This window comes from Tympanuchus pallidicinctus, unplaced genomic scaffold (assembly GCF_026119805.1).
Source record: "Tympanuchus pallidicinctus isolate F22 unplaced genomic scaffold, pur_lepc_1.0 scaffold1, whole genome shotgun sequence".
Classification (NCBI taxonomy): Eukaryota; Metazoa; Chordata; class Aves; order Galliformes; family Phasianidae; genus Tympanuchus; species Tympanuchus pallidicinctus.
The window spans coordinates 20,908,805-20,926,957 of NW_026294618.1; the positions used below are offsets into that span (position 1 = coordinate 20,908,805).

Here is an 18,153-nt window from a genome sequence, read left to right on the forward strand (position 1 = left end):
GTAAAAGTAATATTTTTGACAAGAAAAGGCTGTGAAGGACATACATATGCATACACTGTAGCAATTTCATTTCATTTATATTTATACTAAATTAATACAATGTATTATAATCCTCCATAAAATCCTACTAATGTAAAAAAGAATAAAAATCAAACTGCTATAAGCTCAAATGTTTTAGCAGCTCAGGATGAGCAGTGATATAACTAAGACAAATACCATACTTTCATCAATGCATTTTCTAGAAAAATCTAATTAATAATTTAAAAGGAATTGCAGTTAGATTATATCAAGCCAACAGAATTCTATCTGTTAGTCCTCTTCAAAATAATCCTTTCCTATGTCCGTGGTGTAAGTCTGCCATATAAATAAAATGCAGAAACACTAACTTCTTGAGGAACATCCTAGAAATAAGAAATAATATCATTATGACATGTTTTCTACTGATCTGACTGGCATAGACATGAACAACTGTGCATGTTTAAGTATGGCCAAAAAAAAAAAAAAAGTTTTAATACATTTTACAAGACAAAAAAAAAGCACAAAAGAAATTTGTGCTTTCATTACATATCCCCCCAGTCAGAAAAACACTGTACTACACTATGAATCCTTGCTGCAAAAGACCACAGAACTTTAACATCTTATAGACACTACAGCTGAAAATCAGAGCCATTACATCTAGAAATATTATCACAGAACACAGAAAGCAGCAGGAGATCCAAGACAGTAAGTGTTACAGAAGCAAAACAGTAAACAAAATGCACAGCCTTGGAGAACAAATTGAAACAATAAGGAACAGAATTATCCTTACAACATACTGAAAACATAATACTAACAGCAAGAGAAATATTATGGCAACAGACCAGTAAGACCTCAGAAGAAAATTAACTGTAAGTTAATTAAGTAAGAAAAGTAACTGTTTCTAAAAAGTTGAGAAATTGCATAATCATGGAATAATTAAAAAAATGTAGAGTTACTAACAATCCATATAACTTACAACACATACTTTACAAAGAGTCAGAAGAATACCATAAAGTACTATTTGCAAATATATGGCTTAGTAGGATGCTAAGCAGCAGTTGCTACATTGGGACCCAGAGGAAACAAAATGTAAAGAAGGAAAAAATCAACACTTCAAAATAAGCACAGCATTAACAGAAGTGCTTTTGAACAGCAAAAGAATGAAACAACTTAAAATTTTGTTAGAAAAATATCTAAGTAATAATGATTTTGACATGGTTGGTTAAAAACCTGTAATCATACCACTGTCCTCACAGGAAGTAAAAATCAGCTTTAATTTTCATTTAACAATAACCAGCAATAAAATGTGACATTTGTAAAATGCAATGAGTTGATTTTAAAATATTTATTAAAATATGTCAGCATATTATGTTGTACTCTTTTGTGGAAGTACGCCTCAAATAAGTTACATTCTTGCACTGCACTAAATTTAACGCTAAAAGGAAATATTGTCTTATCATTTAAAATGCTATATATATATTAACTAGAGGAAAAGATGAATTCATTCCCTAGAGTAAGCCAAAAGTAATTTTAAACACACAATAAAATGTCACAATCTATCTACGTTCTTGGAAAACAGTGAAAAGTGAAGTATGGATACTAAGCATTTTCATAAGTATTTTAAAGTCTAAAGGGCAAAATAGTAGGCTCCTCAGTTTAAGTTCAAGTCTTCAATACATAGTTCAGTTTTCAAGAGGGCTGTCATTAATAACTCCCACAGAAGTCAGGGATTAAAATCTACCCAAATTCTTTCAGAAGAAAAATAAATTTCATTTGAGTGAAATTTACTGTGAAGTAAAAGTACTTTCCTTCCTATCTTTTATCCTAAGAGACATACGCTAACTTCAGATTTAGTTATTTGGGGATCAAAATCTCAGTACCGGATTTGATACATATTGATAAAGGTGATGTAGAGGCCATGTGAAAAAAAATTAAGAAGATTGTATGCTTTCAACACGTCTGATTTAAAGATTTCACGTTCATAGCCATTATGGTTCCAAAGCCAATAAATGCAAGAGCTGCATGAAGTGAAGAAAAATCTTTTTCTGTTTCACTGGTACACAAACCCAAGACTACTAACATACACTTCATTCCCTATTAACCATCATATCCGATAAACAGTTTGATATTAAAAGTCTTGAAGCTTTACATATTGTTTCCCACTGTTGTTTTCCACTGTTGAGGACTTCTTTCTCAGTGAAAGCATCAAACCTTTTATTAATTCATCTTCATTTCAAATGTAACATAAGAATTATCATTCATGTGCTCTTCCTACACCATATTGATGAACTACCAACCTGCCCACAGAATACTACTGTAGAGTGCCTTTTCAAGTCTATAAATAGAGCAACAAATTTATCCACACCAATCTTACTGAGCTCTATTCTATGAAAACCATAAATCTGTTGAGAAACAGATATATTTTATAGAATGAATAGAACATGTGCAAAATAACAAAACTTAGCCTACTATACACCTAATACACAAGTCTAAGCCTCCACAGTTTATGCAATGTACAGCTCTATAAATACTGCTACCCTGTACCAATTTTTTGTATTATTACAGTTAAAATCTCTTGCATTCAGCAAGGAGATTACATCTTCATTTTATCATTAATATGAAAAATGCTAATTGGAACTCCTGAAAAGTCAAGGAAAAAATTAAAATAAAACATTAATGAAAAAGATCTGAATAAATAAATCTTTAAGGTACTAAGACTCAATTTTCTTGGCACTAATTTCATGCATTTTCTTTTAACGTACAACAATATTTTCTCTCAAAATACACTGCATTTCGCAAAATAGACTACATTTTATTGAAAATATGTATGATGTATGTCAGATATTTTTATATTCAAGATGGTTATCAATACTCAAAAATGCCAAGTAGCTTAACACTTCAACTTTAAAGTCATTAAATTGTAGACAAAGTTCATTCATAGCCACTTCTAATTTCCACACTAAATAAAATACAATCGTTCAGTTTGTTTCTATTGCTAGTTTCTTCTTTAGAGAGAATCTATCTGCAGTAAAATGGCTCATGTGAGAGTTTTATATTTTTGCCTGTTTTTCATAATACTTATCTTGGTACATTCTAGTGTAATAATAATATTAAATTAAAATATTGCTACTATTTTATGCATAATTATTTATATCCTATATTGAGAATTTATTCTTGGGAAACAGTAGCTTGAAAAAAGAAATTAGGCATGTTAGTAAAATGGTTAACAACACTAGACAATGTAATAAGATATATGCCTACTCTTTATGATTAGATTGAATGACATGTAAGTATCAAGAAACAGTTTGAAAAATCTTCAATTGATTCATTTAGAAATGCATGATTTTGAATATGATCTTATGAATTTCACTTAAAAATATACAGTTTGGAAACTGTAACTGTGACTGACTTATTATTCCAAGTGGACATTTTCACAGATATTAATGAATCCATTTTTTTTTCTGTGCTCTAATATATATATATATATATATAAATGTTTCTAGTCTGATTATTTGCAAGTAGATGAATGCCTACAGTCAGACGTGTTCACAGATTTGTTTTCAAATGTGTTTGAAATATTTTTAACACAGATTCATAATTCTAGAGTTTAAATTAAGACAGAGAAAAAGCGTACCTTTTCCGGATCTATTGTCGTAATGACCCACACACAGTGTGCATTGTCTTCATATTGAACTGGATAATTTGGTGATGTAATAATTCCACTTGGTCCACGTAAATTAGAACCACATGTTCTAGCTAAAATGACAAACAGCAAATAAGATTTTTTTTTTACAAGCTGCTTTATTTAAACTAAACTTCATAAAATTGTCTTATCATTAATTAAAACTTGCTGCAAAAGAATTACCAAATTGAAACACCATATATAAAGATGTTCAGTCCTGTCAAAAAAAAAACAAAAAAAAAAAACACCACAAAAATACAAAGTTAGAGGAATTTACAGTTCTGTATTCACAGTTTATGTAAATTAACTTCAATTAGCATATAAATATTCTGTTTAAAGTGAACCGAACAGTGAGTATTGAATTTCTCTCAGTGGTTGGAGGGAGTCTTTTGTTTACAAGAGTGTATTTACATGAAAGTGCCATTACTCTCCTTTCCGAGTTCTCTGCAGTTGCAGAAGTCTAGATAGTGTACAGATCTATATAACAGCATATCCTTAGCCCAACTTTAAAATCTGTGGTGTCTTAGCTCTTTACAGTAGAGCAAACAAAATTAGGAAGAAATGAAAAATAGTTTTGGGCAGTGGCCTTTTTATAAAGCATGGTATAAACCGTCATATTTCCTCAGAGTCATATTCATCTAAATAATTCTGAAAATAAACTTCTTTATAAATTAAGTTACTTTCCAAACAGCATTAAGGATACATTTTCTAAAATATTAAAAAAAAAAAATTGAGAAAATCAAATATCACAAGTTATTAAAAAACAAATAAACAAACAAACAAACAAAAACCACATACATAACCCAGAGCACTTCAAAATTCAACTATCTTGTTTTTGGCACTATAGAACTTTGGTAACAGGCTAGAACATGAAATTTCTAATGCTTTGTTAGGTACTGTATATCTTCAAATACCTGAATTCCAGAACTTACCTGTATTAACATTTGAGGTAATTCAGACTACATTCCTTGAAAAATGGTAATTCTTTTTCGTCAGTATTGGATAAATGTATCTATCAGAATCCTAGCATTTCAGAAAATTCTACTTTTCATCTTTCTCTGTGCCTGTCTCCATTACGAAAAAGAGCATTTCCTTACCTCATTACTGGGAGAAATTTTGAGCCGGATCTAATACAATATAGGAAGTGTAACTGGTATAAACACAAAATAACAAAAATAAAGGAAAAAAAAAACCTTTTTCTACCATTTTCTATTCTCCCATTACAATCTTGTACCAGGACTTGGTCCTGCAGATTTCAAAGATTAACTACATTGCCCACATCTAGACTAAGACTACTATGACTCAGTCTTCTATGAAAAAGTCTGATACCAGGACTCTATTAAGGATTTTGCTTCCAATTCTTATGTATCATAAGGAAATTTTCCATAAAATTCTCAGTATAGGCTAAAAATAAAACAAAAAACCTTATCTACATAAGAAACTCTACCAATTCAATTAAAGCATCATTGAGTATTACTAACCAGTTTGTTGTGTTTTGTGCAACAAGCAAAAACAACAAAAAGCTAATTGCATTTAACTATTTGTAGCAACTGGACAGATCAGAAAGGCATTACAACAAAGGTGTGATGACAGAAGGACCAGCACAATAGAAAGGTGCTATAAAGAAAGAGAAAAATATTGTTTACCCTTATCAGAATTTTCTAGGTTCACAGTGGAAAGCTGCACTGAGGAAAGATCTCTTTCTGGACATCATTTCCCAGTGCCATTCTCATTTTTAAATGAGAAAGAGTATGAAAAAAATGGTTTACAGAGAGATGAAGTAGATCTTGTTATGAGAGAAATCATATCAAACATTTGCAGAGATTATTGTATCTTTTGTAGCAGAATCATAAGGCAACCCCCATTTAAAGGCTGACGAAGAAATGATGAGCCCTATCAGAAGTTCTATCTGGTGGAAGCTTCGCTGCTGTTGTTGCTAGTGTGTTTGTTTGTTTGCTTCCTTATCTACAATTATGCAAGTTTAATGTGACTGATATTATAATTTTTTTATTCTTGAACAAGAAGTTCAGGGCAACTCTACTCCCTCTGCAGTCTCTCTGTCATTTGCTGGCCTGATAAATATGATTCAGCATAAGATTTTGTGAAGTAAAAGAAGTACTACTTCATGACGGCAAATAAAATATATCAAACATATCAAACATTTTGTATGTTGTTTTTTTTTGTTTGTTTGTTTTTTTTATTAGTGGTGCCAGTTATCTCTAAATTTTCTGGTGCTGAGAACATAAAACAAGCAAATTATCAGGGTTAGGACTTTCCTTAATATGTACGCTCCAAATGTATGGTCCAAGTTAATGTTTCTACTAAGAAACAGCAAAAGTTACATACAAACAAAAATAATTGTTGTTATTCCTAATTACCTCTTTTATGGATTATTTTGACAGCATTTACATAATTTTCACCTGTTTTATTACAGACAGTAGATTAAAATAGGAAAAAAGAACCACACAACTAGAAAAACAAATAAAAAGCCTCCCCACTAACAAAATAATGAGAGTGTGGAGAACTTGAAAGTCTGGAAAAAAAAAAACAGAGAAAAGAATTTACATATAAGATAAACTTCTTTAGTATCTGGGACTGAAAGGAAAACCAAATGATTTTGAACTTCTCATATTCAGGACTTCAATTGGAAAAAACCTAGCTGATTAAACTGAACTAGTTCTACTTAGAATGTTTTATATGACAAAAAAGATAAAAGGACATTTAATTTTGGATATGTATAATTTTATATATATATGTGTATGTGTGCAATTCTCTCTCTCTCTCTATATATATATATACATATATATATACGTGTATACACATACAACTTGTGTTTTCTTTCAAACATCATTCCATTGCATTTCTAAACAGAAATGATGAATTACCCTTCCAAACTTCTAGAAAAATTCCCAAGAACAGTTCCTACCTCGGCAAATTGGCCTATGGTCACTCCAGGCAGCCAGTGTATCTGTCACTCTCTGACAAGTGATGCTCTTAGAACCTTGCAGCACATAGTTATCTTCACAGGAAAACTGCACACTTGCACCCACCCTATGAGAAAAATGGGAGGAAAAAGGAAAGAATTACAATATATTTTAAATAACGAACACACACAAAATAAATATATCACACCTTTACCAGGTCCAAACAAAGAAATTAGGATGGGAAATTTTACTTCATCATTACTACCTACATAAAAAGCTATCCTAAACTATTCAGAACAAGTATACTATGTTCACTTTGTCCACTATTTTAAGAAACCATGTCAGGAATATAATGCAATTGTGACATTAATTTTCATGCTTTTATTAATTACTTCAAAGTAAGCATCAAAAATATGTCATCAGTGTTCTTTCAGATAAGATTTATTCCATAAATAATTTCAACTTCACATTTTCTGAAAACTGTGCAAAATCCTAACTTTTATTAGGATTATAGCACTGCTGCTACACTAGCAGCTTTTAAATATCATAACTTTTTTTCTATGGAATTTTTTTTTAAGAATGCTGTCCAACATTTATGAGAGTTTATAAATGATATCTAGTTGCTGCATGTCAGAGAGCTTTCCAAAAGAGAACTGAACTTTCTGCTTCCATAAATTTCTTTCTGCCTCAAAGCATTTCAATTATTTGTGACATTCTTTGTTCCCAAGCATAAACAACCAATTCTGCTGCTCGCTTTCTTGCTCTTGAAAATTCTTATTTGTTTATTTCATGTTGTGAACCAAGGCGTCTTGATAAAACAGATTTCTCACTCTGAGAGAGTCATAGAGCCCTATACACCAAGGGATTGCAGGACAGCAATCAGAAAGCTGCTAAAACTGTATCGTGGAGAAAAGTTAATATAATCACTAGCATTCAGTCTGTTTCCACCCTTCAAGAACAAGTATTCTGTTTTCTAGAAGATACCCCAAAGACAAATTTGATGACTTATTGTGAAGTGCTGCTATACTTCCTTCACATAACTTTAATTGGATCTTTCTAAAAGTTAGAAAACTTTCTAAAAGTTATTTTTACATTTGCCATAGTCTGCTTTCCTTCAGAACATTCTTAAAACCCTTCAGAAAAAAAAAAATATATATATATACATATATATATATATTCCAAATACATACCTTAAATTAACAAGCATAAGGATGAACATTGATTAATAAGAAATAAAGGGAAACAAAATTTTACTACTTTCATATATACACTTACTATGACTCTATTTGTTTTACTATTCATAGAGCATGTATATATTTATTTTCTCTGATGTCTGGAAATACGAAAATGCAATATTTTTACACAGTGGATATCATCTTTTGAAATGTTTGAGAATGAGCTAAGTGACATAAAATAAAACATGATGACTGAAGCACATTAAAAAAATATTTAAAATAACAAAAAAAAATCAAGCCAAATCATCAGTTTGAAGAGCACGGTAAAAACAGGAATTCAAAAGCTTCTCAGTGTTAGACTCAAGGTGGAGAGAAAACTGAATGCCAGCTACAGACATTAACAAGTAAAATCTTTTGAATGTAATTTTAAAAAATCTAATTAAATTTTAGATAGATCAGATAATAATAATTTTTCTGAAAGCAGACACTTCCAGAAAAAAATGATATATGATAAAATAATTAAATTGGTATTGGAAAAATATTCTGCAAATTCTAAACACTGCAGAATGGAGATTGAGACAATCAGATTATAAACCATGTAAAGAATGAAAGATACTGTAAATTTGCATCCATATGCGAAATGCTTTTAAAACAGTTTCATGAAGGCATGAGATTAAGATTTTTATTCTACTTTTTATCTTATCCTGATACTTTAAGGCCTGAATAAAAAATATAAAATGTGTACATCATTAAAAACTTATTATATAATATATAAAATGCAGATAGAGACACTTAATTTTAGATGTTTAAAAGAACGGTTGATAAAAACGAATGTTAAGCAAGCTGAGTCCCTAGAGTACCTTCTGTTCCCAGAAAATCAGATGTAGCTAATAAGCATATCAGAATGGCTTGATACACTCTCCAATATGAATTCTTATACCCTAAGTAAGGCCTGAATTGCTGAGCCTCTCACTGATTATTTTTGACGGTTTCCCTTAAAAAAAATAGAGGGACATCTAAAGCACTATTTCAATACATTTGTTCTGCAATTTCAATGAAAATTATTAATTCACACAATTTCAAATTGTTAAAAATGAATGTTTGTAAATTTTGTTCTCATCCTTACCTCTGTAGTCACCGAGATAATCTGCAGACACTGCAAGTGTTTTATTTTGCTTTATTCTCTATGTACACAAGAAAATATTTTGCTCATTTTTTTCTTCTACTTTGAATTTCAACTGTATCAAAGCAAAATTTGTGAATTATTAGAAAAGGTTAAAATTTGACTTATAGAATCCATTACAAGAAAGACACTGAGGCCATGGAGCACGGCCAGAGAAGGGCAACGAACATGGTGAGGGGACAGGAGCACAAGTGTCATGGAGAATGTTTGAGCATACTAGTATTGTTTAGTCTAGAAAAGAAAAGGCTCAGGGAAGACCTTATTGCTCTCTACTATTACCTGAAAGGAGGCTTTGGCAAGATCGGGGTCAGCCTCTTCTCCCAGGTAACTAGACATAGGAATAGAAGGAATGGCCTTAAATTGCAGCAGGGGAGGTTCAGGTTGGATATTAGGAAGAATTTATTCTCTGAAAGAGTGGTCAGGTATTGGAACAGGTTGCTCAGGGAACTAGTGGAGTTACCATCACTGGAGGTATTTAAGGAAGTAGAGGTAGTGCATAGGCGCATGATTTAGTTGGTAATATTGGTGGTAGGTGGACAGTCGAACTACATGATCTTAGAGGTCTTTTCCAACCTTAATTATTCTACGTTTGCAACACTGACTAAGATGAAGGCTCAAACTTCCAGAGTCAGGCCAGAGAAGAAGACAACCTTTTTCTTGCAAAACAATAATATCACTGACACACTACCAGTCTTAGCTGGGCTTTCCTACCACACCCATTGTATACTCTGGTTTTGGCTCCTTCCGAATTCCATGTGTTTGGACCAGTGGAATATGGACTGTGTGGGCAACATTTTCTTAGCAACAACAACATAGCAGCTGTGAAACAGTGGGTAACTGTCATTGCTGCAGATTTTTACAAGCACAGCACACATGCTCTTGTTCATTACTGTTGAACAGCTAATGGTGGTGACTATGTTGAAAATTAGTGTTTGTAGGTGAGAATTTGCTTTGTCAAATAGTGTTTTCAGATCTTCCAAAAAAATAAAATGGGATTTTATAGTTTTAAAAATTGCATTTATTATGTCCTTATTCATCCTGCTAAATCCTCAGGAGCTTTTCTTCCTCAAAATGAATCCAAATGTCCACTCGCTTATTTGAAATCACTAAAACTCACTTCCTCTATATCCTGAACTGAACTCAGTAGAAGTATGGCAGGAAGAGGATTTCAATGCATTTTTTCTGCTTCATTATTTTAGAATGAATGTCATTATTGTAGTGAAAAGAATGAAACCATTTTCAAAAAACTTGTAATCACTGAATCAGTTGAGTATCAGTTGAGTTGAGTATCAACTTAGAAAGAAACCTTCTGCCTTTCCATCAGTCCTACTGACAACATGTTCTTCAGTAGACTAGCAAATATTTTGAGTAACATGAATTTTCATATGTTCCAGTTTTGACTTATATCCACAGCTTGGATTCTCCTGACAAGAACAATATCTCCTTTTGGTGTTTATACTTGTCTCTTAAAAAAAGGAAGAAAAAAATCACTTTTTACACTCCACAGTGTTTTGTTTCCCTGCATTGGAGATATGCAAGCAATATCATTATTTTTCCTAAAATCTGGAAGAAATAAATTTTTCATTTCTTAGAAAGAAAAACTATTCCATCAAACTGATCTATTCAAACACCAATATATGTAGACAAATAGACTTTAAAATAGATGACGTCTTTTAAATTGCTGTTAAAAAAATTAGTTTATCATACATGAAAAACATTTGCTGTTGCATAATTAGTAATAATAAGTAACAAGCAAGGTATAGATGCAAAACAAAATTTATTGTTTCAGATAATATTCAGAATTGGAGGCATGGTAGATAGCAAATTATCAAATTACATTAACTTTTTATTTATCATATCTTATATTTGTGGAATTATATCACATTATTACCTTTGTGTTAATTTTGCATACTTTATATATTCAATTGTCCTCAGAAAGAATGAGATACGTTGATTGAAATGAAAGTAGTATCAGAGGCTGAATGGAGAAAAAAAAAAAAGAAGGGAAATAGCCTTGCTCTGTCAGCTCGGTAAGCAATGCCTTTAAGTAGACTCCAGCCACTTAAGATACTGTTAACTCACATTCATTCATTAGAAGTTGATGTCAAAATACAGTTATGTATGTTTGTTGGGGTCCTTTGACATTAGATGGCCTCAGACATCTTAAAATATACTTTGTGCTTTAAGTTTCTTTGGGGCTTTCCCTTTTTAATATTACATTTAATATTTAATGAATATTAAGTGTTGAGCTCTTCAATGATGTTTGGATGTGTGTATGTTTCACCAAAATAAATTTACATCCCTTTCTCTTCCAAGTTACAGGCTACAGCCTAGAGAAGAAAAGAAGTTAATTGTCTTTCCTATCATCTTCCAGCTTGTCAGTGCTTAGACCTGCCAGACCACATGTGCAGTTGTTGCTTAACGATTGTATGACACAGGACCATAACTAGATGAGATTCTTCTCAGTCCAAATTGTGTCATAATCACATACAATCTGCACAAGATTCAGAGATATTCATGGAATGAACCAGGTTGAAAGAAGCCTCTGGTGAGCATCCAGTCTAAAGACATACTCCAGGCAAATTTAGTTAGGACAGTATGCTCAGGGCCTTGTTCACCTCAGCTCTGAATGCCTCCCTGGAAATTCTACAAATTGTCTGGGTAATTTCCATCAGTGTTTGATCACCATAATAGTAAATATATATACATATATATTTTTATATATATATATATATATATACACATTAGAAGTTCCTTTTATCTAGAAGTCTCAACTTCTGTCCATTGCTTCTGCTTTGTCACTGTGTGCCTCTGAGAAGAATCCAGCTTTCTCTTTTATGCTCTCATGAAAAGTAGCTTGAGAACAGCAATGAGTTTTTTCAGATTCTGTGAGAGTGAGCAAAACCAGCTCTGTGAGCCCTGTTGTACCATGTGCTCAGGTTTCCTCACCCTCCTGACCTGCTGAAATCATTCGTGTGCCTACGGTTAATGGAGTGGGAATTAACCTCCAGTGCAAATCAGTTTTGCATTAAACATTTAGACTAGGGGGTTACATCTTTATCTTTGTTTTTTTCTCTTCACTTGTAACAGTGATCCTATATGCTGATTTCTATTCTTTCAACTAAGTACTTATTTAGAGGATTTCAGAAGAATTGTAAAATTGTAAATTGAAGTGTAATTGAAAATGTACACTTTACATACTGAAGAGAGCACTGAAACAAAGGAGACAAAAGTTATATATACCTAGTACATATACTAAAGCAAAATATTCTCCAAAATAACTGTATATATGCAAGTTTTGCTCAGCTGAATATGCACAAACATCACAACACATCTTGAGAGAGGGTTGTATTTTAGTATCTCATTTTTACCTAGTCATGTACCAACTGATGTTTCCCTCATCAATGCATTAAGCATTAGTTAATATGAAGGTAAAACTTACACGTTTTAGTAAAACAGCAGACATTTGGAGAGGGAATGAATACTATATCTTTTTAGCATACAGTTTCCTTTGCAGCAACTGTATATGGCAATCTGAATCATAATATAAAGAGCAGTTATGTAGTAAATATTTTTCTGGACAGCTTATTTTTCTGTAGCATATTTATTGAAAAACTTATTTCAGTTCATTATTTGTTAGAAATCATTCAGTCAGGATCAAGTTGGTGTAATTATGTAGTGAAATTATGACTGCATATAATTGATCCTCTCAGTAGTCTAGTTGTTCATGACCTCTCAATTTAGTTTGAGGGTAAACAGAGAAAAATCTAGGAAAAGGTAGTCAGAAATACATTTTAAAATTATTCTTCACCTTTCCATTATGCCATTTCTTTGAGGAGCAATATGTCTGATTGACTTTGTGTTCTGCAGTTACAAAGACCTTTGCAAAATTCTAATTCCTATAAAATTTTCCTTTCCATTCCTTCTGAGTGATTTATAAATCTGTGCAAGAGCCAGAGGTTTAACTGCCATGCTTGAGGGTTAAAATCTTTTTGTCTTTCCCACCCCCCAGAAAATGAAATAGAGAAACCTTCCTCTTCCCCATACAGTAGTCCACTTGACTTCAACTTTTTTGTTTTTAGATGAATGTTACAGCAAAAAAGGACAAACATAAAAGTATTGGACACAACATTCGATTCTCAAGACTTCCAACATCTTTAAATAGTGGGAAAACAAACAATTCTCTCACCACACTCTTTTATGCTGTGAAGAGAGTTCTGCTTTTTTCACATACAGAAAAGAATATCGGGATCCAAAATTTATTTTTTAAAACAAACAACAGGAAAAAAAAAAAAAGTGAAAACAATCAAGACCTGCAATGAACTGGAATTATTCTGACAAAGACTCAATACATTAAAAAATTGGGAAACTATGCATAACTCTAGTTGCATATTCTGTAGCTATGAATATTTTCCTCTAGGGCATATATAAAACTAAATATACCTACCTGAAGTCAGAGCCCACTCTTTTCCCATTTTCAGGAATTCCAGGATCAGGACATGTATCAGATGCAACTGCATCCCCACTCTGCGTCACTGAAAAGTGAAGAAAAAAAAAATTATTCATGTAGGTTAAAAGATGACTCTTCACTTTTCCCATATTTTAACTTCTATGGCCACATGTATATTCCTATTTTCTTTTCTGGAATGATATCAATTTTGACTGAAAGAAGCCCCATAGAATTGATTTATTGGGTGTACTGTTTATTTTATTATGATGAAAAAACCCACCACCAACAAATATGTTTTATTTCTCAAAAATAATAAGTGATTGATTTTCTGTAGTCAGTCATCTTTTTATGGATACCCCAACACCCATTGCACTTCTCGGAGAGGAAAAACAACATTTGTGAAGTCATTTTCTGAAATACTTGCAACGTACCACTGTGTGATTGCAGTCCAAAAAAATTAAGCAGGATTAGAAATATACAAAAACTAAGGTCCAAACTGTAACAAACAAATATTTTGAAGATGATATAATGTAATGTAACACAACACTGAATATACAGAATATATAGAAAACCTGAATACACTTATGTTTTCATATGTGTTCATACACACATATATATACACATATGTATGTTTATACATTGCTACACACTCTTCCCCACAGAAGAAAAACACTAGTAGAAATCTGAGGACTACATTTCCATCTTAAAAGATTTTTGAGAATGTTTAAGGACAGGGCAAAATGTTCTTCCTAAATAAAATTAACAAACAAACAAACGAGAAACAGCTGGAATATTTTAGTTTCATAAAATAAACTGTACAAACTTGAATGGATTAGAGATGAAAGGTGATGAGAGATTAGACACAAAATGTGTCTGGTTCACAGCGACATACTTTCAAATTGAATACTATTGCAGAAAGAATAGTCACAAGCATGATATGTACTATTAAATGGTAATAAAATCTTCAGCTACATCAGGGACCATTAACTTATATGAAATCCAAAGTTTCCCAAGAGATTAAAATAAAAAAAAGATGTATTGCAGTATTACAAAAATATAACTACAGCTAAAGCTGTTATAATTACCAAAATGTTTGACTTCACATTCTATTTAAAGAATATGCAACACTTAATGTTTTAACATTTATTTATGTTCTGTTTTGTTGTTGTTGTTTTTTATTGTGGCACATTAAATGCTTTAAAAGCTGAGAAAAGGAATAATCTATTTGTCCACATTTTTTAACAACAGTAATTGTGTATAGTCCCAGAAATCTTTCTTTATGCTAGGTGATGAAAGATTATGATAATCGGAAAATGAATTTTCAGACAGAATTAGAAACTTATTTTACATGAAAAAAATGTTTCCTGATAAATAAGTAATACGTTTTAAAAATGCTTGGAAAAAAATACAGTTCAGCTAAAAACAAAACAAAACAAAACCTCTTTAAATTTGCCATCTTGAAAGCATCCAAACTGAGAGTCTAATCTTGGTAGTTTCCCTAATATAAGTTGGATTAATAGATATTTTTTGTGTGTGTGTATGTTAATAGGGTTGTGAAAACAAATTTCTACTAGCCAGTAAACATGCATTTTAATCTGAGAACTTAATTTTGTAGTTTCTCAAGAAGTACCAGCATTGAAATGCTGTTACAGTCAAAAAACAAGCTTGCTAAATAAGCAGCCTACTTGAACACTTACACACTTTAAAATAAATAAACTTCACACTAACAATTCTTCAGTTTTACAGGAAAATAAACAGCAACAAAAAAAAACAACTTTTTGGCACAGAAATGTAGTTGTTTTAGTGAAAGTGCAGTTCAACTTTGAGTACGAAATTGAGAAAAAATGAAAATAAGCCATTTGATAGTTATTGAACATATCAACATCTCTAAACTTGAGCCTTATAATAACAGCTGTAATACAAGGTAGAGAACACTGCATTTTCTATAATGTTTAAATACAAAAGAATTGTAGTGCAATGCAGATATATATGCAAATTGCATAAATATTTTGCTTTGAACACCAGGAAACGTTGATTGAAACCTTATTTGTAGCACAGAGTTTCTGATTCCTCCAGATGGAAATTCATAGTTGCGAAATATTTTCTCTCAGCTACTATTTTCCCCTGTCAATACATTCACACATCACTATCACACTACCATTTGAACAGAGAAGTACTTCTTGAAACAGAGCAGGTGTCATATGTCTGGAACTCAGCACATCTTTCAAGATGTCTGCAGCCTTCGCTAAACATGGCCTAAGTTTTACCTTCTGCTTTCCACAATGAACTGTCAAGTGTTTTTTAACAGATGGTGGCTGCATGACATGCTGTCATAACAAAATAAATCAAATTCCCTATAAAACAAGTCTGTCTGTTTCTGTCTTTCCATGTGGCAAAAAAAAAAAAAAAAAAAAATCACAAATTAATGCAATCATTAACTAATTTCAGAGTGTTCACCACTCTGAAACACCAGAATCTTTAGTGCATACATGGGGTTATTTGTTATTATACTTAAAAGCCTTATCTGTCAGTATTTTTTAATTTTTTTATATTTATCATGCAAACATAAAAGAGATGAAAAGATACTGAAGCAAATCCCAGTGCTTTTTCTTCCTGTTTTCTAGTCTCATCTAATTTCCCCTTTTCCACAGCTTCTGACCATTATCCACTGCTACTGAGATGTAGAAAAAAGTACCACCTCCCATCTGATCATCTCCAATCCAGAACATATTTCATCATTCAGTCTTTCTCAGAAATCCTCTCTAAAAAATCTTCAAATTCATTCAATCACATGCCCAATCTTTTGTAGAATCATAGAATCATTAAGGTTAGAAAAGCCCTCCAAGATCATCTAGTCCAACCGTCAACCCATCAGCACCATGCTCACTAAACCACGTCCCTCAGTGCAACATCTACTTTTATCCTGAAAAACTCCAGGCTCCATCACTTCTCTGGACAGCCTGTTTCAACGCCTGACTACTCTTTCAGAGAACGTATTTTTCCTAATATCACAACTCAAGGCCATTCCCTCTAGTCCTATTTTCCCATGGAAAAGACCATGACTAATTCTTTTTTTTTTTTTTCCTGTGAAATCATAAGAAAGGTACAATTAATGACACAGAAATTTAGGGCACTGAATAGTTCTTAACAACACACCAAAGTGTATTTTCTAACTCTCAAAACCAGCCTGTCACAATATAGTCTTCAGATACTTTTGGTATAACCTTTCTATTGTAAAAACTAATTTCAGGTATGTATAATACTGTCAAATATGAAAATATGATATTGCTTTACATGATAATTCTTCATACTATTCTGCTCAGTTACTTAAGTAATTATCAGCGACAGAATATGGTGCATGTTCCATGAGATTAACGTCAGAAAAAGTATTTGAAGTAACAAAATTTTAAATATTACATGTTTTGGCAGTCTTTCTGGTCATTTACACATTCTTCTAAAGATATCAGCAGCCCATAGAAATATTCTGGGTTTAAACAAACATAAAACGGATATAAACTCAGGTACACACATTCCTTCAACAGTTTTGAATACTTTTCAAATTAAAACAAAAATTACCAGAATCACCTATAAGATGGCCTTATCAAATAGTGCCCGGAGGTTAGAGAAAAGACCCCAGAATGCACTGTGGAAAGATGTAATAAGAAATGGCACTTTTTCTAGCAGAGACTGACAAGCCGGTAAACTGAACAAGATTTTACAAAGAATGGGTACTTAATCTTTCTATTATGATGCAAATAAAAGCTGACATGTAAATAGCAGCCACTTGCCAGCCAAGAAATCATCCATAAGTGCAATGACTCTGGGTCAATGAAACAGGATAAGAGCTACACTAATTGAGACACTCGTTATTATTCATAAGGTCTGCAGATTTACATTTATTTACATTTTAATTTTTGAAAAGCGTGATTCATAACTAAAAAAAAAATAAATTAAACAAGTTAAACAATTCTAGATGTCATTCTGGTCATTAAAAAATTATGCTTCAACAGTGAACACAAAACATTTCAATTACTTTTTATCAAATGCCCTTGAAATTATTTGTGCATAACTTTGAAAAATGTGGTTGCAGGAAAAGACAAATATATATACTTAATATATGTACTTATGTCCTGGCATAACAATACATGGAGAAAAGGTATATATGATTATAATTGTATAAAATGTCTGAATACACTGGATGTTTTATTATTATCTAGACATTTTGAATTAATAGGTGAATACAAAGAACTTCGGTTACAAAAATTCATTTTTCAAGTACAGTCACAGAGAGAATTAATTGACTCAAAGTTTCCACAATAAATTATGCTATGCATGTTTGAAATTTTCAATTATCCCTCTCTTGAGGACAATTTCAAGCTTTCAATTTTATTACTTATGCAGATCAAAACGAATGAATGATTATTTTTTTTCCAAATAAATTTACTAGGAGACTTCCAGTGTGTTGCATTTATAAGCAGCACATAAGAATTAGCCATTTCAATATAGTGTCTTAATGCAAATAACAGAGCAGCAAGTAAGTCATGAGTAAATTTACTTATAGACAATGTTTTTACATGCACCAAAATAATCTCTATTTCATTTTATTTATTCTTTTATTAAAAGAAGAGACACAGTCATATAAGGGAAAAAAGTTTTATATGAAAAAATCATAAAAATTCATTTTACTAATTTTGGTCTACATAATTTTGACTACTTCACAA

General features: G+C 31.7%; 2 protein-coding genes across 2 annotated transcripts in view; one reads left to right on the forward strand and one right to left on the reverse strand.

Annotated features, from left to right (window-relative positions):
• Positions 1 to 18,153, reverse strand: part of CSMD1 (CUB and Sushi multiple domains 1) — a 984,784-nt gene that overhangs the window by 276,791 nt on the left and 689,840 nt on the right. Inside the window, exons 8-10 of the mRNA XM_052696996.1 lie at positions 13,430 to 13,517; positions 6,627 to 6,751; positions 3,653 to 3,774 (exon numbers count right to left, since the gene is read on the reverse strand). Coding sequence (XP_052552956.1) covers positions 3,653 to 3,774; positions 6,627 to 6,751; positions 13,430 to 13,517 — 335 coding nt within the window. The remainder of the gene's footprint in view (positions 1 to 3,652; positions 3,775 to 6,626; positions 6,752 to 13,429; positions 13,518 to 18,153) is intronic.
• Positions 1 to 18,153, forward strand: part of LOC128087832 (uncharacterized) — a 303,478-nt gene that overhangs the window by 84,567 nt on the left and 200,758 nt on the right. The window lies entirely within an intron of this gene.